This window comes from Petaurus breviceps, unplaced genomic scaffold (assembly GCF_028583685.1).
Source record: "Petaurus breviceps papuanus isolate PSGF00001 unplaced genomic scaffold, PetGlider_PUasm1.0 90994, whole genome shotgun sequence".
Taxonomy (NCBI): Eukaryota; Metazoa; Chordata; class Mammalia; order Diprotodontia; family Petauridae; genus Petaurus; species Petaurus breviceps.
Window position 1 is genome coordinate 5,310,680 of NW_027187393.1, and position 22,402 is coordinate 5,333,081.

General features: G+C 44.1%; 1 protein-coding gene across 11 annotated transcripts in view; it reads left to right on the forward strand.

The window, feature by feature from the left end:
* CBFA2T2 (CBFA2/RUNX1 partner transcriptional co-repressor 2) overlaps nucleotides 1-22,402 on the forward strand; it is a 178,804-nt gene that overhangs the window by 143,541 nt on the left and 12,861 nt on the right. For all 11 annotated transcript variants that reach the window (XM_069077515.1, XM_069077512.1, XM_069077516.1 and 8 more), the window contains 4 exons: nucleotides 4,445-4,626; nucleotides 8,390-8,682; nucleotides 14,808-14,893; nucleotides 18,141-18,336. In XM_069077515.1, coding sequence (XP_068933616.1) covers nucleotides 4,445-4,626; nucleotides 8,390-8,682; nucleotides 14,808-14,893; nucleotides 18,141-18,336 — 757 coding nt within the window. The remainder of the gene's footprint in view (nucleotides 1-4,444; nucleotides 4,627-8,389; nucleotides 8,683-14,807; nucleotides 14,894-18,140; nucleotides 18,337-22,402) is intronic.

The window sequence follows — 22,402 nt, forward strand, 5'->3', positions numbered from 1 at the left end:
CTCTCTCTCTCTCTCTCTCTCTCTCTCTCTCTCTCCCTCTCTCCCTCCCTCCCTCCCTCTCCCTCCCTTCCCCACTTCCCCTCTCTCTCCTCCTCTCCCTCCCTCTCTCCTTTCTCTCTTTCCCCCTCTCTCTCTTCCTCTCTCTCCCCTTCTCTCTCCTCCTCTCCCTCCCTCTCTCCTTTCTCTCTTTCCCCCTCTCTCCTTTCTTCCTCTCTCTGTCTCTCTCTTCCCTTCTCCTTCTCTCCCTCTCACTTTCTCTCCCTCTCCCCTCCTAACATCTCAGTTCCTTTAACTACCACTCCTCACAGAAGAACATGTCTTCTAGACCCTTTGCCCCTATAATCTTTTTAGATCATCTCCAGCCTGTCAGTCTTCCTCCTTAAGTATTGCAGAGGCCAGTGAGACCCTTCCTCTCTTTTGCTCTGGACATTACCCTCATTATTAGTGAAGTCTGAATGGACTTTGTTTTGCTTTGTTTTTTTGCTTCTTCTGCATCAGTGTTTGTTTCTGTGGAGACTGAACTTCACCCCCACCCCCCAAGTTTCTTGCCATGTGACCTGTCCTCAAACCTCACCCCACACACACACTCATGCACGTGGCATTTGGTTATTGCAGGACCTCACATTTAAATTTGCCATTTCTCTTCATCTCCATCACTGCAGCCATTGAGGTCACTTGAATCTTGGTTCTGTCATCCATCATTTCCACACACTTGATGAGCCATCTGTGCTTTCACCCAAGCCATTGATAAAAATGCTGAATGGGACAGGGCCAGGACCAGATACTTGCAGCCACCACTAGGGACTCCCTCTGAGTCCATCTCAGTCACATACATACTATACCTAACCAGAACTCCTTGGGTTCTGTTGCTTGTAACATTATGAAGGATATGGCAAAGGGGAACTGAACCCGAGTGCCAGACCTCAGAAGCACTCAGGGAAGCTTGCACAGCTCCCCTCTCAGACATTTAAATCCCCCAGTGTATCTTGGATCTCATCTATTTGGATGTTCTCTCCAAGGATGTAGATTGTAGCCCTTCCTGTGAGACTTGTCCATTGAAGAGACCTTTTTTTTTTTAACCTATCAGGTAATGAACCTGAAGATTGGTTCTGGCAGAGGGATTAGAAACCAGCTCCATTTCCTCCTGGGCCATAGCAGTTCTGGATATACTCATTTCCCATCTTATTCTCCTTGCCCATGTAAAGTTTTGGGAAATGAGAGGTATTGGGCATGGGCTGTGCTAGCCACCAGGAATAGCTTGGTTTGCAGAATTGAAACGTATCCAGTGTGGGGAGTGGGAAATATGAAATCACATGTCATTGCTATAGGGTTTTGACATTTAAAAACTAAAGGTCTCCATAGTCAAGTGTGAGAACTGGCTTCCTGTCTTTCCTCTCCATATGCTGCACACTGTGGGGGGCAGAGCACAGCCTCCATCAGGCAGTGAGCGGCACATGGGAAGCGGGGCACACAGGCTCCCCGCTGTCGCTTTTCTTGCCTGCAGATTTTAGGGTGTGCTAACTAACTTCTTTGAGATGATCATCTTAACATGACCCATGTGGAAAATAGGCAGAGAGTCTATTTCTGTATGTGTCCTTGCAGACAGGCCAGACCCTCCTCAGACACATGCAGTGACCCACTTCCCTTGGAATGGACATCAGGACAGCCTCCCATCTTCAGGCCAGGGCCCAGGTTGGCCATGTCTTCATTCCTCTCTGGACTCCACTCAAGATTCTCTAGACATTATCCACCACGCCACAGCAGCTGCCACACTCTGGAAGGAGCCTCAGTGGCTCCTTCCTCTCATTGGTCAGTTCCTCCTAGACCCCTCCACTTTAAGGAAAGTCCCCATTCCAGTCATCCCCATGCACACACTCTGCATCTTCCCTTTTTGTGCTGTCCTCTCAAATTAGAATGTAAGCTCTTGGAGGGGAGGGACTGTCTTCTGCTTTTATTTGTATTTCCAGTACTTGCCCCAGTGCCTGGCATGTGATAAACACGTAATAAATGCTTGTTGACTTGAGCACAGCTCTGCTGGATTATAAAGTGCCTGTATTCCTGGAGAGTGCCATTTTGACAGTGAAGACTGTCTCCCAGCGAGAAACACTAGGATCCTATAATAGATCCCCTTAAATACTTTAAAAACAAACAAACCCCCAGATATTAGACAGTGGAGGCTATGAAAAATAGGGTTCATATTACTAGACTGGGAGCTGGGAGGTCTGGGTTCTAATTCCAGCTCTGGAACTTACTCGGTGACCCTGGGTAAGTCACTTCCCCTCTTTTGACTTTGGTTTTCTTCCCTATTCACCAAGGTGGGGGGCAGGTGTATGTATGTGGGGAAGTCAGACCAGATGATCTCTTACATTCCTCCCAACTCTCAAATTAGGGAATTACCATGTTTCTCTGATAATAAGACCTATCCCGAAAATAAGCCCTCCCCTTACTGTGTAAGATTCCTCTAAAATAAGCCCTCCCCCGAAAATAAGCCCTATTGAGATTGCTACTGTAGTGAAGGTGATCCCCTGCGCTACATGCTACATTACGGTACCCTCTGTATGCACCGTCCCCCGTGAAACGCACGCCACGCTCTGAGCTGCATCCAATCAGAGCTGCAGCAGTGAGCGCGTCATCCTGTTCTTCCCCAGTGATTTGCTTATTGAATAAAGGTACATTTTTTTGTTCACATTTACCTGTTTATTAAAATCGCTGTCAATGTTCATTAAAATAAGCCCTCCCCTGAAAATAAGCCCTCTGGTGTTTTTCTGTCCAAAAAAATTAATAAGACATTGTCTTATTATCGGGGAAACACGGTATTATTAATAATCTTTTTAGTGAGGGTTTACTTTTAGAGGAGTGCATTCCCTCTATAGTCATGCATTTGTGTGGTATACAAGGGCAGAAACAGAAAAATGGCTTCTCAGTTAGAAGCACTACTTCTTCCCCAGCTCAGCCTCTGCTGTGATGTTCTGAGTACTGGGTTTGGATTTAGGAGAGACAGGTTTGAATATTGCCCCTGACGCTTCCCTAGTTATGGAACTGGTGAGCTTTCCAGAACCTTGGTTTCCTTATAGGTAAAAGATATAATAATGGCGCTTAATTGTTGTTTCAGTTGTGTCCAACTCTTTGTAACTCCATTTGGGGTTTTCTTGGCAAAAATATTGGAGTGGTTGCTATTTCCTTCTCATTTTACAGATGAGGAAAGTAAGGCAAAGAGGGTTAAGTGACTTACCCAGGGTCACACAGCTACTAAGTGTCTAGGCTCGATTTGAACTCTTGTCCTCCTGACAGCAGATCCCACACTCCATCCACCGTGGCACCTAGCTGCCTCCAATAACGGCACGAATCCAGGGTTATTGTGGGAATCAAATGAGATAATCTTTGAAAAGGATTTTTTTTTGTTGTTTTGTTTGTTGGGGGGGGGGGGGTTGGAGAGGGGAAGGCAAGGCAATTGGGGTTAAGTGACTTGCCCAAGGTCACACAGCTAATGATTGTGTCAAGTGTCTGAGGCCGGATTTGAACTCAGGTCCTCCTGACTCCAGTACTGGTGCTCTATTCACTGTGCCACCTAGCTGCCCCTGTAAAGGGCTTTTTAAAGTGCTGGATAAAGGTCAGCAATTTTTATTATCATCTCATTCCCATTAGGACTTGGGTCTTGCTGCCAACTAGGATTCCAGATTTCCATGTGCTAAAAACTAGCATTTTCTAACACATTAAAGATCCTAATTTTTCCCTTGCTATATGGTTGGGGGCAGGGGATGGAGAAACCATCTCCCTGAGTATTAGAAGGCCATCTTCTTTTTCTAAATACATTAAAAAATTCTATTTTCAAATTCTGGTTAAAATGGAGCATCTCTTGGGGCAGCAAGGTGGCACAGTGAATAGAGCATCCACCCTAGTGTCAGGAGGGCCTGGGTTCAAGTCCGGCCTCAGACACTTATCACAAAAACTAGCCGTGTGACCTTGGGCAAGTCGCTTAAGCCCAATTGCCTTCCAAAAAGCAAAAGAAAAAAAAATGGAGCATCTCACAGAAAAGAGAGGAAAGCTACCCTTATAGGCAATTAACTTCATAAGGAAAAGCAGGAGGTTCAGTGGTTAGCACTGAGACTGGTCTTTCTGTCATGTTTGGAGGACCTTGTTGAGTGAGGAGCCCAGCCTCCCTGGACATCTGGGCCACACTGGGGCTGTCCTAGCTCCCTCCACACTCCCCCTGCCCTTGGTTCCCAGCTGTGGCTTAAAGGGAAGGTGAGCTTTGAGCCAATAGGAGGATAGTTTCTCTGGGACTCTTAAGTAGCATGATACATGTGAGGAGTTAGGGACCCAAAGGAGAGAAAGGGTCTTTTCCTTCTTGTATTCCTGAGTTCAAGAGGAAGTCACAAGTGCCAGACGATCCGTGGGGCAGTACAGGGGGGGAGAAACCATCGCCTTTTCTCTTCTCTTCCAGGCCAATCTTCCCCTGTTGCAGAGGGAGCTGCTGCACTGTGCTCGGGCAGCCAAACAGACCCCTTCCCAGTACCTGGCCCAGCATGAACACCTCCTGCTCAACACAAACACCACCTCCCCAGCTGACTCTGCAGAGCTGCTGATAGAAGTGCATGGGAATGGCAAGAGACACAGCCCTGACAGGTAAATGTGGCCCCACGTTTTCCAGTGCCTCACTCACTTTTCCTCTCTTCTCTCCTATTTTCTTTTCAGCTGATTCCCTTTGTGCCATGCTTGGAACATTTTCCCTCCTTATTTCTGCCTACTGACTTACTTCAGGTCCCAGCTAAATTCCCACCTTCTACAGGAAGCCTTTCCTGATCCCCCTTAAGAAGTGCCTTTCCTTCTCGATTATGTCCAGTTTACCTCGACTGTACCTTTTTGCTTGCTGTTTCCCCATTAGACTGAGCTCACTGAGGGCAGGGATTGTCTATTGGCCTTCTTTGTATCTCCCTGCACTTAGCCTCTGGGGCCTGCCAGTTGTTGCCCAGTTGTATAAGAAGACCATTCCCCACTGCAGCTGAGGTTTGGGCTTGGTTCCTTTATAATTAAATTCAATAAACATTTGCTAAGTGCTTACAGTGTGCTAAGCACTGGGGATGCAAATAATAAAAAGACAGCCCCTGACCTCAAGGGGCTTACAATCTAATGGGGAAGACAAATACACAAAAAGAAGCTGGGAGGGCGGAGCCAAGATGGCGGAGTAGAAGCACGACCTTCCCGCGGCTCCGGCTTCCACCTTCCCCAATCCATGTAAAAAGGGGACTCTAAACAAACTTTGGAGCTGCAGAATCCACAAAATGACACAGAGAAGCTAACCTCCAGCTGAAGACAGCATGGCAGGCCGGCAGGAATCGGCCAGCACAGCGCTCTCGAGCCCAGCCCCACACCAAGGCTTTAGCCCCAGGGCGGGCCTGACCAGCCGCCTGCCAGAGGGACTCCAGATCAGCAGCAGCTGTGGCCGTTTCCAGATTTATCAATACATAGATGCAAAGGACAAGGTGAGAGGCCAGTGCAGTCTGGACTTTGGGACCCAGTAAGTGGGAGTGCATGGCTTCTACCCCCAGGGCAAGAAACCGCTGAGACACTGGCACAGCCAGCCAGCGCCAGTGGCAGCTTCAGCTCCTGGCCTGCAGAGTGTAGGGGGACCAAGCACCAGTCTGAGGGGTAATCGCTCTTGCTTTAACCTGCTTGGATCTGGATTGCACTCTAGGGTGGAGGTCCTGGGGTGTGTGTCCAATTGGCCAGAGTGTGTGGAGGCCTCAGAGAGGGCATACATCTAATACCTCGGGCAGCTGAGAAAACCCCAGCGTTTGGTATGAAAGCTTCCCTGTCTGGTGGCAGAGTCCTACTGTGGCAAAAAGCCCAGGGGTCAAGTGACTGAGGGGCAACATGACCAGGCAAAGGAAACAAAGCAGACAGAAGATTCCAACATTAGACTCCTATTTTGGGGACAAAAAGGAGCAAAGCATGGAACAGGAGGAAGACAGTGAAGTCAGAACTCCTGCACCAAAAACTTCAAAGGAAAATACAAGCTGGTTATAGACCATAGAGGATGTTAAGAAGCAGATAAGAGAAGTGGAGGAAAAATTGAGAAGAAAAATGAGAATGATGCAAGAAAATTATGAAATGAGAGTCAACAGCCTGACTGAGGAAAATACACCTTAAAAAATAGACTAACTCAAATGGCAAAAGAGGCTCAAAAAAGCAATGAGGAGAGGAATGCCTTAGAAAGCCAAATTTCCTAGATGGAAAAAGAATCTCAAAAGCTCACTGAGGAGAATCATTCCCTCAGATTTAGAATGGAGCAAAGGAAAGCTAGTGACTTGATGGAAAATCAAGATGCTGTCAAACAGATCCAAACAAATGAAAGAATAGAAGGCAATGTGAAATATCTTATGGGAAAAACCACTGACCTGGAAAATAGATCCAGGAGAGATAATTTAAAAATTATTGGACTACCTGAAAGCCATGATCAAAGAAAAAACTTAGAAATTATCCTCCAAGAAATTCTCAAGGAAAACTGCCCTGATGTTTTAGAACCAGAAGGCAAAATAGAGGTTGAAAGAATCCACTGATAACCTCCTGAAAAAGATCCCCCCAAAAAACTTCCTAGGAATATTATAACAAGGTTCCGGAATTCCCAGATCAAGGAGAGAATATTACAAGCAGCCAGGAAGAAACAATTTGAATATTGTGGAAACACAATCAGAATAATCCAGGATCTGGCAGCTTCTACACTGAGGGATCAAAGGGCTTGGAATGTGATATTCCGGAGGTCACGGGAGCTGGGACTAAAACCAAGAGTCACCTACCCAGCAAAACTGAGTATCATGTTTCAGGGGAATATTTGGTCATTCAGTGGAATAGAGGACTTTCAAGCATTCTTGCTGAAAAAACCAGAGTTGAATAGAAAATTTGACATTCAGATACAAGAAGCATGAGAAGGTAAACAGGGAAAAGAAATCATAAGGAACTTATCAAAGTTGAACTATTAACATTCCTACATGGAAAAAAATAATTGTATTTTATAAAACTTTTCTCAGTAGTTGAAGGGATTAGAAATATATATATATATATATATATATATATATGTGTGTGTGTGTGTGTGTGTGTGTGTGTGTCTATATATGAGGGTATATGGGCATATGAATACATATGTGAATGTGTATATATGTATACAGGTATACATAGAGGGCACAGCACCAATTTAACAGGAAGGGATGATACTTAAAAGGTGAAATTAAGAGGTGAGAGGAATGGGGAGAGACAGATTGGGGCAAACTATCTCATACAGAAAAGGCAAGGGAAAATGGTTACAATGGAGGAGAAGAATAGGAAGGCAAAAGGGAATGGGTCAACCTTATTCCCATTGAATCTGGCTTGAGGAGGGAGCAAAATACACACTAAATAGGGGATCTCACCCTCCAGGACAATAGGGGGGAATGGAAGGGAGAGCAGGCTGGGGGGGAGGGAAGTTGGAAGCACCCACTTTTGAAAAGGGACAGGATCAAAGTAGAGAATAGAACAAATGGGAGGTGGGATAGCAGGGATGGAAATATAGTCAGTCTTTTACAATGTATCTACTATGTTATTGTTTTGCATTAGCTGTACATGTACAACCTATACTGAACTGCTTGTCTTCCCAGTGGGGGTGGGTGGCAGGGGGGGAAGGGAATGAATCTGGAATTGAAAGTTTTAAAATCAAATATTCAAATATACATATATATGTGTGTGTGTGTGTGTGTGTATGTATATATATATATATATATACTATTATTAATACCATCTTACATGTAATTAAGAAATAAGATATACAGGCACTGAGGCATAGAGATCCAATGGAAAAGTTGAAACGGGTATGGAAGAAAATATGGGAGAGAGCAGATTGGAGGTGGGGATATCCTATGGGACTGCTGTTTTGGGGGGATGGGTGGGGGAAAAACAGGGAGAAAATTTGTAACTCAAAATCTGGTGGAAACGAATGATGTAAATCAGAAGTTAATAAAGCATTTTTTAAAAATTGCTTAAAAAAAAAAGGAAGCTGGGAGTGACAGGCAGTGGGTGGGAGGAGAGCAGATCAGGAGTACCTGCTATGGGACCATATTTTTCTGTGGAGTGGAAGCCCAGCAGGGCTGCTGCTCATGGAGAGTGGAACTGCCAGGAAGGTGGTGAGCCCCTATAAAGGACAGCTTTGGGAGGAGTCTGGTGTTCCACCCTCTAAGCCTTCAGTCAAAGAGGAGACAACACCAAAGGTAAGTTGAAAAGGTGTAGGGTATCCAAACCTGAGTTGTTCTTCATGGTGATGGACTTATCCTGGAGAGGGGGGGCAGGTGGGAAGGCATCACCACGTGTCCCCACTGCCACTGCTTTTTGCATGATCAGCAGTCTTGCTCTGGTTCTGCAGGAGAGAAGACACCAGCTTTGAGAGAGATCCAGTGCCCCCTGAGCCTCCCGCCAAGAGAGTGTGCACCATCAGCCCTGCTCCCCGGCACAGCCCTGCCCTCTCCCTGCCCCTCATGAATCCTGGGGGGCAGTTCCATCCCACCCCACCGCCTCTCCAGCATTATACCTTGGAAGATTTTGCCACTTCACACCTATACAGGGACTCCACCAAGATGCTGGAACATCGAGAAATCCGTGGTGGTGGTGGTGTTGGCAGTGGCGGTGGCAGTGGTGGTGACCGACATCATGGGCTTGGTAAGCCATGTGTTTCTTCATGTATATAGAGCCTTGCTCCATTCAACACAGTCATGTGAATTGAGCATATCTTACCTCAAACTGAAGGCTTTCCTAATCAGTGACAAGTACAGTATGTCTCCATTGTTGTCAGTACTCCAGAGAGAAAACCAATCAGTGTAGTGGTAACAGTCAGGGGAAAAAATGAGGGGGGGGGGGGACAGGTTACAGACCTCTGATTTCATCTGCATCAGAAATGTCCCTCCACTGATGCAAATCAGCAACTCAACTGTAATTTAGTCCTCAAGAGTTGCCTGGTGATGCCAAGAGATTGTCAACTTGATCTCTGGTCTTCCTACATCCAAGGTCTGCTCTCTATCCTTTGTGCCTTCTCAAGAAAGCTCCAAACCTCAAATTAAAATTCCATAAATTTTTCTTTTTTTGTTATTTTATTTTTATTATGAATTTAACGAAACAGGTACTAACATTTCAACAGACAACTATGAAACTTCGATTATATACAGTTTGTTTTGTTTTTAAAAGTGTATATTAAGGGGTGGCTAGGTGGCACAGTGGATAGAGCATCGTCCCTGGAGTCAGGAGGATCTGAGTTCAAATCTGGCCTCAGACACTTAACACTTACTAGCAATGTGACCTTGGGCAAGTCACTTAACCCCAATTGCCCTGCCTTCTCCCCTCCAAAAAGCCCCCAAAAAAGTGTATATTCAGTTTCACAAAAGGTAGTAACAAAATTGCCTTATTACTCTGTATTCTGTGAAATTTTTGTTTTATTGGTCTTTCTTTTTTCTTTAAGGTGTGTCATTTTCCTAATTCATTTAAACCTATAGACCAATATTTCTAGTGGATAATAATGGAAAGATGTGGAATAAAATATTAGTAAAGAGGCTATAGCCATCTACAAGGTCTCCCCAATGTCAGTACAGTTACAGTATACTATATAGATTAGCATATTATATTAATGTATATGTTGTATATTATATGCTGTTTTATTTATATAGTGTGTAACATTTTTATATTAAAATACTATATATAGCAAACAAAATCATACATGAGATTGTAGCCATAATTCCATTTGACCCTCACAACAGCCCTGTAAGGTGGATGCCATTACAGTATCCATTTTATAAATGAGGAAGCCAAACAGAGTTTAAATGACTTGCCTAGAACCACAAAACCATTCAGGAAGCCCCAGGGCTAATCTGCAAACACATATGGTCTTCCTGACTCTCAAGTCCAGTGACCTGTCTACCATTATGACTGCCCTCAGGACAGGTACTAGGAGGAGGTACAGAAGGCCTAATGTCCTTGGCTTGGCCCTCCCATCCTCTGGGTTAGGAGTTTTTAACCTTTTTAATGTCTTAGACCTTTGGCCATCTAGAGAAATATATGGATCCTTTTCCAAAATAATGTTTTTAGATGAAGAAAAGAGGATTTCAAAGGAAGCCAATTATTTTGAAATATTGTTACCAAAATATGGTTGTTGTTTTTTGAAGTTCAGAGACCCCAGGTTAAGATACCCCTGTCCTGACTACCGAAGTTTTGCTGGTTGTTCTGAAAACCGGGCTCTTATGAATAAGGGGGAACTCATCTCGTGGTGCTTGACCCACAAAGGTGACTCCAGTCCCAATATCCTTAGGAAATTCTTGCTCTGCTTGTTTTGGGGGAGAGGGGTTCCTCTTCCCTTCATCTTTTCAATTCATGACCCATGTCTGGCTTCTTAGCAAAATACTCCTGGCTGCTGTGAGTGACCTCTGCCCTCAGGAGCCTCACAGCGATAGAGTATGGGAACATGGACCTTGTCCTGTCTCATTCTTTCTCTCTGGCAAAGCTGCAAGTAATTTCTCACAGGGTGCTTACTTTGGGCCCCTGCTTGAGGTGGGTTAGTCACAAGGATTTGGTTAATAAGCCTAACAAAGTCATAAATTTAGAGCTTCTTGTTTGGTCATTTCACTTGTGTCCGACTTTTCCTGACCTCATTTGGTGTTTTCTTGGCAAAGATACCTCCTCTGCTACTTCCTTCTCCAGCTCATTTGACAGATGAGGAAACTGAGGCAAACAGTTAAGTTACTTGCCCAGGATCACACAGCTACTAAATATCTGAGGCCGAATTTGAACTCGCGAAGATACATCTTCTGATGTTAGGCCAGGCACTCTATCCACTGTGCTACCATGCTAATTCAGGCCACCACCACCCCTCTCACTTAGGGTATTTATTGTAATGATCTCTCACTTGGGCTACGTATTGTAACAATCTCCTCTCTCCCAGTCCTTCCCTTATGCAATCCATCCTTAACACTGTTGCCAAATTAAACTTCTTATAACTTCTTCAGTCACGTCATCCCTTGAGTAAAAAAACCTGCCCTTTCTCATTCACTTCTTGAATAAACTCCAGGCTCCTCAGTCTGGTATTCAAAGCCCTGTAAACTCTGAACTCAACCAATGGTTGTTTAGCATTGTCTCTCACTTTCCCTGTACTATGCAGTCGACTCACCGTTCCCCAAACACATCCCATTTGTTCTCACCGTTATTCCTTCTTCATGTTTTTCCTGCTTCTAATGTGCCCCCTCTTCTCTCTTATACTTCCATCCCACCATGTCAAGTTCCTCCTTCAAAATTCTACCCATCTTTCAGACCCGGCCCTCTGATGGCACATCCTTCTTGAACCATCTCCTGGTCTCCCCTTCCAATAGCACTTTGTTTATGCTGCTCTTTGGGCCTGCCTTGCTCCAATGGTTATTTGTTTCCTGGTCTTATCCTTCCTTCCAGACTGGAAACTTCCCAGTGACAGCAGCTACATCCTGCTCATTTCTGTGTCTCCCCCTCCTCCCAAACCCAAGCTTTGTGCCTAAACATGTGATGTAGGCAGCTCCATAAACATGCATGGAATTGGATGAAAGTTATCTATTTTTAGGAAGGAGAAACCCTTTGGACCCTTAGGGGATGTAATAGTCCCTAGAAGGGGAGCTTTTTTTTTATCTTTTGTATTAACTATTGTCATCCAGATGAGGAGCACCAAGGTTTAAAGGTCTCTTGGTGATTCTGTAGATGGAGGAGACTTAAGATGTCAGGAAGACCTCATTTTCTATTTTTTTTTTTTACATTTATTTATTTATTTATTTTGCTTTTTTGGAGGGCAGTTGGGGTTAAGTAACTTGCCGGAGGTCACACAGCTAGTTTTTGTGTTAAGTGTCTGAGGCCAGAATTGAACTCAGGTCCTCCTGACTCCAGATCGGTGCTCTACTCACTGCACCACCTAGCTGCCCCAACCTGATTTTCTAATCTTGCCTCACACGCTTACCAACTTTGTGACCCTGGGCAAGTCACCTGATTCTCTGTGCCTCTCTTTCCTCCTCTGTAAAATGAGGGTAGTAAAAGCACAGTGCTTTGTATACCTTAAAGTGCTAGCTTTTAAAGAGAAAAACTGACTCACAGGAATGTAATACTAGGGTCAGGGCTGGCCATTTGCAACCCTTGGAGTGGGATGCTATGAGATGGTGGAGTGAGAATATGGAACCCAATTATTTTTTAATGTTAAAATTTGTTGTTTATATGTAATTGAGAAAAGATAAAAATTAAATGTAAAAAAAAATTCTAACTGTGATAACACTAAAATGAGAGAGAGAGACTTTGAAGTGAGATATATTAAGGGCTCTCCAGCTTTGGAAACCTTTGCCTTAGGGCATTTCTAAGAGCACCAGAGGGCCAGGCTATTGGCCAGCTCAGCTGAGCTCAGAGGGTCTTGCAGGAGATTTCCCTGGCCTTGAGTGAAATCATAGCACTGAGTCTTAACCAGTGGACTATTCATTCCTTGCTGTTTCTCCGCCCAGGACTATTGTGTGTCTTTATGCTATCATCACCATTGCCTGCTTCTCCCTCCTACATAGCTGTTTGTGCACTTTCCCCAGGCCTCTCTTTCCTCAGCTAAAAGCACAGCAGACAGGTCCCTATTGAGTCTAGAATGGTATGTTCTACCCTGAAGCCATAATCCATGGGTAACCGCCAAGAGGTTACAGCCTAGTATGAGAAGCAAAGCAAAGACCAAGGTTAACTTAAATGTAAAAATGTAAAATGCAGGGGCATCAGAATACTTCCTCTGCCCTCCAGCTCTGATGTGCAGAATCCTGGACCCCATGCTCTCCTAGCCAGAGACAGCCACTCCCTCTGAGCCCTAAGACATCAATAGCATCAGTTGTCTGGAAATTCCTTAATTTTGCCTTGGGAAAAAGAACTGATCTTTCTTTTTTTCTTTTATTTACAAAGTTGATTCATTATGAACTTTAAATAATCACGTTTATTAAACATATCCATTAAACTTACAAAGCAGTCATGCTTTGCTCACAGCAGCCTTTACTCTTTCTCAGTCCCCTGGTCCTTTCTTCCTCCTTTACAGCACCCCAATCTCCCTACATACAATCTTCTTTTTTATTTAAAGTTGTATTTTTCATTAACTTAGCCAACAATAATCATGAACATTTCAGTAAACAAGAGGAAAAAAGAATTAGATATGAAATATGAGTATCTATTATATAGTTTTTGCAGCATATATGAAATTTAATATATTAATAAAATCTGCCTGGCCTCTTCTCATTTGCAAACAGTACTGAGGGGAGATAGATGGGGATGATTTTAGATAAAAAGGCACAAGTAGGTGGGCAGCACAGTCATTAGGAGGCTAGACTTGAAGTTCCTTAGAACAACACCTGACATACCGTGTTTCCCTGATAATAAGACACTGTCTTATTATTTTTTTGGACAGAAAAACACCAGAGGGCTTATTTTCAGGGGAGGGCTTATTTTAATGAACATTGACAGCGATTTTAATAAACAGGTAAATGTGAACAAAAAAATGTACCTTTATTCAATAAGCAAATCACTGGGGAAGAACAGGATGATGCGCTCACTGCTGCAGCTCTGATTGGATGCAGCTCGGTGCGCGGCGTGCGTTTCACCGGAAAGGGGGAGGGGGACGGTGCATACAGAGGGTACTGTAATGTAGCGTGTAGAGCAGGGGATCACCTTCACTACAGTAGCAATCTCAATAGGGCTTATTTTCGGGGGAGGGCTTATTTTAGAGGAATCTTACACAGTAAGGGGAGGGCTTATTTTCGGGACAGGTCTTATTATCAGGGAAACACGGTATAAAAGGCACTTAATAAATGCTGATTGATTGATTGTGAGCAGTTGTTAGGGCCTGGCCTTCCCAGTCTTACTGCTCTCCCTCATGCCTTCTCCTCTAAATTGTCTGGTCTTCTTTCCCTGTACTGCCTCTTCCTCTCCTTTCCCCCTGCCCCAAACTCTTCCACTATGTTGTGACTACAGAAGAAACTCAGAAATTGTCTTTCAAGTTTCCCTTCCCCCTCCCTGACCTGTCATTTCATTATAAGGAGTTCCTGGTTATAATAATAATCGCGTACACTTATATATCACTTCAGATATATTAGTGAGGTAGGAGCTATTATTACCCTCATTTTATAGATGATGAAACTGAGGCAAACAGGTTAAGTGACTTGCCCAGGATCACACAACTAGTACATGTCTGAGGCAGGTTTTTCATTCAGGTTTTCCTGACTCTAAGTTCAGAGCCATACACAGAACCACACCACCTAGCTGCAGATATAGACTTGAAGTGGGCTTCTCTTCATGGTGCCCTAATACTGGTATCATTGTATGGGGGCAGGATACTAAAACAGACAGCAGGATAACCTTACTCCCTCCACCCCACCACAGCCACACCAAATCCTCAAGTACCCAATGAAGCCAGTGAGCCCAGGCTTAACACTCACCTGATTCTTGTAAACACACTCTACCTCTCCCAGAGCTTCTTCTCAGCATACTGTTATTACTGTCCTGATCTTCCCCTCTGCAGACTCATCCTCTCTTCTCTACGTTCTCAAGTCTTAGTTCTCCTACCATGAATGAAGGTATATCCTAAGATCTTAATCAGGCCTGGGCAATAGCTGGCATCTTCAGGCCGTGGCATGACCCCCAGCCCCAGTCACCCAGATGCACCTCCTTCACCAGCATCCTCGCCTCCCAATGGCCCATCTGCTGATTCATGTTAAGACTGAAAGCCTTTCTGAGCACCCACCTCCCAGTCATAGAAAATGTACTCTCATTTTACACAGGCTTAAATGGAGGATACCAGGAGGAGCTGGTGGACCACCGTTTGACAGAGAGAGAATGGGCTGACGAGTGGAAGCATCTTGATCACGTAAGACTCCTGGGCAATGACATCCGGCAGCTCTGTCTGGTGCTGCAGAGCTTCTGTGCCCCACTCTTTCCCATTTTGTGTCATCCTGAGTTAATTAGATATGTGAAGGTACGATGAGGCAGAGGGTGAAGATGGAGAAGTTGGGAGTTAATGCAGTGGACACAATGGGCACATTCCCCTTATTTGATCTTAGAGACAGAGTAGCCAAATGAAAGCAGAAAACTGCAAAGTGGGGGAGAGGAGGCCAAGGTGGGTTCAGAAGAAAGGGGAATTTGCCCCTAACAGGGAGACCTAGCAGTCATTCCCACTGTAGTATATAGTAAAGCAGTTTTCTCCCTGGGGCCCAGTCACAATGCACTGAGGGGTTAGGTGTTGGGGCAGGAAGCAGAACAAGAGGGATAGTGGATATCTCCAGATCATGGAGCGTAACTGTTGAACAGCAACTGGGAGCAGTGGGAAGAACATTAGACTTCAAGCTAGGGAAGACCTGGGTTTGAATTCCAGCTCCAGTGTTCTTTTCCATGTGCCCATTGGCAAATCACATAACTTCTCTAAACCTCACTGTACTTCCCTTATTTATTTGTTTGTTGGAGGCAACCAAGGTTAAGTAACTGGCCCAGGGTCATATGTCTAGTAAGTATCTGAGATCAGATTTGAACTCAGGTCCTTCTGACTCCAGGGCTGGGGCTCTTCCCACTGTGCCACCCAGCTGCCCCATTTCCTTATCTGTAAAGCAAGGATAATAATTCCAGGGGCACTAGGTTGCTGTGAGAATGAAGTGAGATTACAGGTGTGGAGCAAGTTCTTTGTACACCTTGAAGAGCTGCATAAATGTCAGTTAATCTGTTATTGTTATTACTATTGGTGTCCTCCTTAATCTCAGCACCCTCCCTCTGAGTTATCTCCAATTTCTCCTGCCTGTAGCTTGTATGTAGCTTGTAGTTATTTGCCTGTTGTCTCTTTCTTTGGATTGTTAGCTCCTTGAGGTCGAGCACTGTCTTCTGCCTACCTAGCCTGAGCTGCCAAAGGCCCTGAGAGAGCACCACCCTGAGGCCCAGATCCTGGGAATAACAAACCTCCCAGAACTCCCTTGTTAGTCGTCTTCTTCTCTCCCTCTCAGTGATTCTGGACCCTACCACTCCCGCCCTTAATCCCATTCATTCCCCTCAATCCTACTTTCCCAATGTCCCACTCTAAAGCTGTTTGCTCTGGAATGCTCACTCCCTAGTGGGCATCTTCAGCCTTTTCCTTTCCCATTCCTTCCATCATTTGGCTCTCCCTTCTTCTGGTTCTCTCCTAATGAAACAGCCTCCCTGGCCTCCTTCTCTCATACTGGCTATATTTTTGTTCTCTCACTCACTGGTTGGGGAACAGGGGAGAGTTGGGATACTCCATTCCCCATTGGCAGGTTCTAGGTTTTGCCTCTACTGCCTTCACTCAATAACTTCTCCTTTGAAGTTTACCCAATCAGTATTTACCACCCAATGAAAATTCTGGTAGCTACTGTCTGCTGATCTCCTAAACATCTTTTTTTTTTCATTGAATTCAGTGACTCACAGTCTTTCTTTCCCCCTCAGCTCCTGTCCTCTGACGAGCTCATTTCAACATATAGCGATACCTTCTCAAGCACCTAACTTCACATCCCTCACCAAGAGCTCCCCCTCTTCTCTCTTCCTCCTTATCTCACATCACCCAAAGGCCTTCTGCCATGGCCTCCTTCACCCTGTGTTATATGAAGTGTTGTAATGATGACCAACTGTGAAAGACTTGGCAGCTCTGATCAGTACAGTGATTTAAGACAAATCCTAGACTCGTGATGAAAAAATGCTCCAGGGAGAGCACGGTTGAACTCTGATTGCAAATTGAAGTATTTTTTCACTTTCTTCATTTTTCTCACTATTTTTTGAAATATAGCTAATATGAAAATGTGCTTTACATAGTTTTACATGTATAATTGATACCATATTGTTTGCCTTCTCAGTGGGAGGGATGTGAGGGGAAGTATTTGGAACCCAAAATTTTAAAAGGAAACACAAAAAATGAATAATAAATTGAAATATTTTAGGGGAGAAAAGGTGGCCCTTCTCCTTGCCCTGCTAACCTTGCTGTGTTGCACTAGTGATCCCATCTTCTGCAGCAGATTGACATCTCTAATTCTCACTCTTTTAATTATCTTCAGTCCCTTTCTGTCCCTTGACTGCTTCCCTACTGCTCCAGGTCTCCCCTGTCCTCAGAAAACTTTCACTTGATCCATCTGTCTGTGCTAGCTTTCATCCCCTATCTCTTCTGCCTTTTGTGGCTAATCTCCTTTAAAAGGCCATCTACAATGGGTGCCTCCACTTCCTTTCCTCTCACGCCCTTCTTTTTTGTTTTTCTCACTCTCTTCTTAACTCTCGACACTGACTTCTAACCTCATCATTCAACTGAAAAATGCTGAACTCCAAAGTTACTAATGATTTCTCAACTGCCAAATCTAATGGCCTTTTCTTTATTCTCATTCTTCTTGATCTCTTTGCAGCCTTTGACACTCAGTCACCCTTTTCTTCTTAATATACTCTCTAGGTTTTATTAATGCTACTGTTTTCTGGTTTTCCTCCCACCTTTACTCTTTCTCTCTCACCCATCCCCTTCACAGCCTATTCCATATATGTACTTTTCTCTCCTCTGCCATGGCCACCACCCAGGTGCAGACTCTCATCGCTTCATGCCAGGGCTACTAGAATAACTGACTGGTTGGTCCACTTGCCACATGTCTCTCCATTGCAGTCCACTTTGCTGTTCAAGTGGTCTCCCAAAGTGCAGGTCTGACAATCTTTGTGTGTGTCTGTGTATGTTTTTGTGTGTCTGTCTCTCTGTCTGTCTGTCTGTCTCTCTCTCTCTCATATACACCCCACCTCTTCAATAGACTCCAGTGGCTCCCTGTCACCTCCAGGACCAAAAGTATAATCCTTTATTTGGCATTCAAATAATAACCTGTGTCAATGCCCCTTTTTCTACTCTTTTTCCACCCTGCATCCCTCAGTATACTCTGCAATCCAGTGTCCCTGACCTCCAGACATTTTCACTGGCTGCCCTCAGTACCTGGAATGCTCTCCATTCTCACCTCCATCTCTCGTCTTCCCTGGCTCCCTTCAAGTCTCAGCTAAAATTCCACATCCCTCAGGAAGCCTTCCCCAGTCTTTCTGAATTCTAGTTCCTTGCTTCTGTTGATTATTTCCAATTTTTTTCTGTATCCTCTCATTCCCAGGCTCTGAATTGCATCATGGAGATGGTAGAGAAAACCCGGCGTTCCATGGCCGTTCTGCGGCGCTGCCAGGAAACCGATCGGGAAGAACTCAACTTTTGGAAGAGACGATGCAGCGAGAACACAGAGACCAGGAAAGCCGGGAGTGAGCTCATCTCCAGGCAACACAGCCCAGGAAGCTCAGACTCACTCAGCAATGGTAAGAAAAGTCATCTGTGGCTCCCACTTACCAGAGCTGGGAAGGTTCTTTTGTTATTTTGTTTGTTGTTGTTGGGTTGAGTTTTATTTTTTTCTTTTATTTTTGCACTGAAAAGAAGCTAATATAATAGAGGAAAAATAAAATTAAAAAAAATAAAATGATTGCAAAAAAGAAAGGAAGCTAGTCATAGGTAAAGTTTTTGGGTAAATGATTTGTAAAATATTTCTTTCTTTCCTGGTTCTTAGACTCAGGGACATGCTTCAAAATGTCCTTAGAGAATAGTGTTGTCAGGGGAAGAAATAAACTTACCTAGTGGTGAACTTGAATGTTTTTTGAGAACAGAGGCAGAAGAATCAACTAATAGTCAACACCCTATCAGCAACATACAGGCAGTGCTTGTCTTTGGAAGGCTGCCGCCCCCAGGTGGTCATGGAACATAGCTCAGTAGGTGGGGTTAGGGCAGCATTCGAGCACAGATCTTAACCAAGTTAAAATTCTTCTGTCAGTGTATGACGATGAGAAAGCCATCAAGTTAAGCTGAAAAATCTAAATTTTTAATGAATAGATCTAATAACTTTGTCGTTTAACTGTTTCAATAGTGTCTATCTCTTTGTGACCCCATTTAGGGTTTTCTTGGCAAAGATACTGGAGCAGTTTGCCATTTCCTTTTCTGGCCCATTTTATAGATGAGGAAACTGAGGCAAACAGGGTTAACTGACTTGTTCCTGGTCATACAGTTAACAAGTGTCTCAGGCCAGATTTGAACTCTAGAAGAGAAGTCTTCTGACTAGGCCCAGCCCTCTCCCCACAGCGCCACCTAGCTGCTCACTAGCTTTAGAGACATCTCTGTCTCAGAGGTTTTGTTATGGGAGTTGATGGAAATGGAAGGAACCTTTAAAGCCCAGTAAGTCCAATTCCTTAACAGCTTATAAATATCTGGTCCAGCATTTGAGCCTGGATCTTCCTGACTCCAGGTCCAGTGCACAGTACAATGCATACTGCCTCTGGTGACCTGTGTATCACATTTACCTATTTTTATCCCTTCCATGTACTCATCCTCTCCTCCCATAATGGATAGAGATTTTTTTTTTAATGTTTTCCCTCAAGAGTTTCCCACAGTTTATGTTTATTTTTTTCACATTGTGAAACTTCTCCTGGTGACTGCCACATTCTTTGTTCGGACAACTGCCAGCCGAGGCTCTGTACATTGCTGGCTCCTGGCTGATGGTGGTGGCCTTGTCCACCTTGTGGTTCTGTTGTTCACAGGGAAGAGCAGATGTATGGTTGTTGTGGGTGATTTTCAACACACATCAGTTCCCACAGCTGGAGGCCCAAGGGTCTGGATTACAGGCACTTGAGTAAGAGAAAGAGCCAAGAAGCATTTGTTCCAATGATCTTTGCCACTTAAGTGCTTTGTGATTTGGGTAGATAAGAATGAGACTAGATGACAGATTGTCTTTAGATGAGAAATGGGTGAGGATTGATAAAGGGGGCCAGGGGTAAGATGAGGCCCATTCTCATCCTCAGTCAGGGGCTTGCTTACTTTACACCACTACCACGCTAATTCTAGATTGAACAATGTCAAGGAGACCAAAAAAAAAAAAAAAAAAAAAAGGAAAAAACTTAATTAGATGACTTTCTTGCTGATTGCTAGCTGAGACTAGTTAAAGTAAGAACATGGAAATTTAAATAGTATAAGAATGGTAAGATAATTTTGGAGAATGGAGCACCACAATGAGGGTGGAAAGTGGTACTTAGAGAAACGAACTCTTGGTTACCTGGGATACAGAAACAGGTGGGAGGATGACAAAGACAAATCTGAACTCTAGAGATTTTGCTCAGGGCAGCTCTGTGTCCAGGAGGATGGTGGGGGAAGGGCAAAAGATGACTTTGTCTTGTCTGCATGGTTTCCTTTTCTCCCTTTGTCCTCCTCCTCTGTGCTCTGTCTTGTCTCTCCTTCCTCCACCCTCTCTTTTCCTCTTGCCTTTTATTGTCTTCTTTATCATATAGTCTTTGCCCAGAACCCAAACTCAAAACTGACCTATTGTACTGTTCAGCTACTTTCAAAGTTGAATGAGCTTCACAGGAAAGCCAGAACAGATTTCCTACTTGTCATTTTATAACATTCTTCTCAATTAGGGAAATCTATTCAGAGCCTCTCTGCATTATCCATCTACCTACCTTGCCACCACCAGAGAAAGGGACTTATACACAAACTTTGGAAACATACAGTATTTACAAGTTGGAGGTGACCTGTACTGTACCTTAGGACTATCAAGAAGTTAACAATGTCATAAGAACCAGCCCTACAGACAACAGAATGATGTTGACGGCATTCCTAGTTCTGTTGGAGAAATAATTATGATTCATTATTACCTAAAACCTGACTTTCTAAGTGAAGACTCATGAATGAGATCACCACTTTAAGAATAACAGCAAAGAGAAAAATAAGGTCTCAGCCACCCAGTGTCCTTCCTTTGAGTCCCTGGGCTCCTGGGCCTTTTACCATTTTCTGCAGTATCCTTTAACATCTGTCTCCAGTTGTTTGGGAAGTACCTTGGCCTAATTAGGTTCTGAATTCCTTTTTGGCAAGTGCTCACAGACTTGCAGAAGAAAGTGGTCTAGGGGAAACCAATCATGAGCATCTGACTTATGTGCCCTCTTAAATAGCTAAAAGTTCTAGTTGCTGTTTTTCTCCCTCTGTCCAGAACTTCGAAAACTTTTGTCTCTAATGGTCATCAATCTACATGATTGATGAACTGTGTGTTAGGTGCTGTCCTTGGTGCTGGGAAGACAGATACAAAAAGTGAAAGTGCCTCTCCTCAAAGAGCTTATGTTCTATGGGGGAGACAACACAGGCACATTTAAGTAAACGTAGTTATGAAGTAGTTGGGGAATCAGAAATGCAGGGGATCAGGAAGGGTTTCCTTCAGACAATGGTGTTTGATCTACATACTGCAAGGATGAGAGTGATTCTTTAAGGTGAAGATGAGGAAGGAGTGTTGTCCTGGTATGGGAGATGGCCAAAGCAAAGGCACAGTGACAGCAGATGGAAAAGAGAGGAGAATGGCCTCCCATGATTCTAGCAGCAGAATGTCAGAGTAGGAAGGAGAGCTTTTATCCCCAATCCCAGACCATAAAACCTTATGGCCCTTCACTGCTTCTGTTCACTATCATGGTGTCACGTTTCTTCTGGTTGTCTTCTCTAGATGCCCCCTCTATGCTTCTCTATACTAGAGGCTTCTTCTGCCCTCCTCAGAGCTTTCTGGCCCTTTGCCTTCATCTTAAGGTCTTAGATCTAGAGCTATAAGTAACCTCAGGCCATCTCATTTTACAAAGGAGGGAAACTGAGGCTTGGAGTTTAAGGGACCTGCCTGAGATCACACACTAGAAGTAGAATTTGAACAAAGAGCCTCTGATCCCAAAGCCAGAGTTCTTTTCACTATATCTTGCAGAACAGCATCCCTCCTGCTCCTAAAGATATTCAGTTAACACCCAGTTTCTAGACCATTGTCTGACATTAATGTCAAACCGGAACTCCACAGTTTTGTAAAAATTCCGAAAATAATCCTTTAGTTACTCCTCGTTTTGGCCAACGTTGGTCATATCTTAGAAACAAAGTCATGTAGACTAATTTTTTAAAAAAGAATGGGCCAGTTCAGTTTGATTCACCACACACTTTAATAAGTGCCCACACCATGCATAGTACAGCCGTTCCCTCCTGGCTTGTTGAAACAAACATACATTATAACCCCATTCTCCCCACACACAAAGTGACCCGACCTCTACAGAAGCCTTGTTTGCAGGCGTTCTGCTGCTGTCACTTAGAAAAGCCTCTGGTGGTGTTTGTTGTTATTACCTCTCTTTTCCAGGAGAACCATGTGACCTGCCTGTGGTCACATAGCTAGGAAATAATCAGAATTTGATTTGAACCCAAAGATTCCTGATTCCACATCTGGTCTTTCCACTACACTATTATGCTTCTTTAGCATAAATTTGTTTTCTTGTCACCTGATTCTTTCATCCATTTACAAAGCTTTATTAATTTAGATTTATAGTATTAACC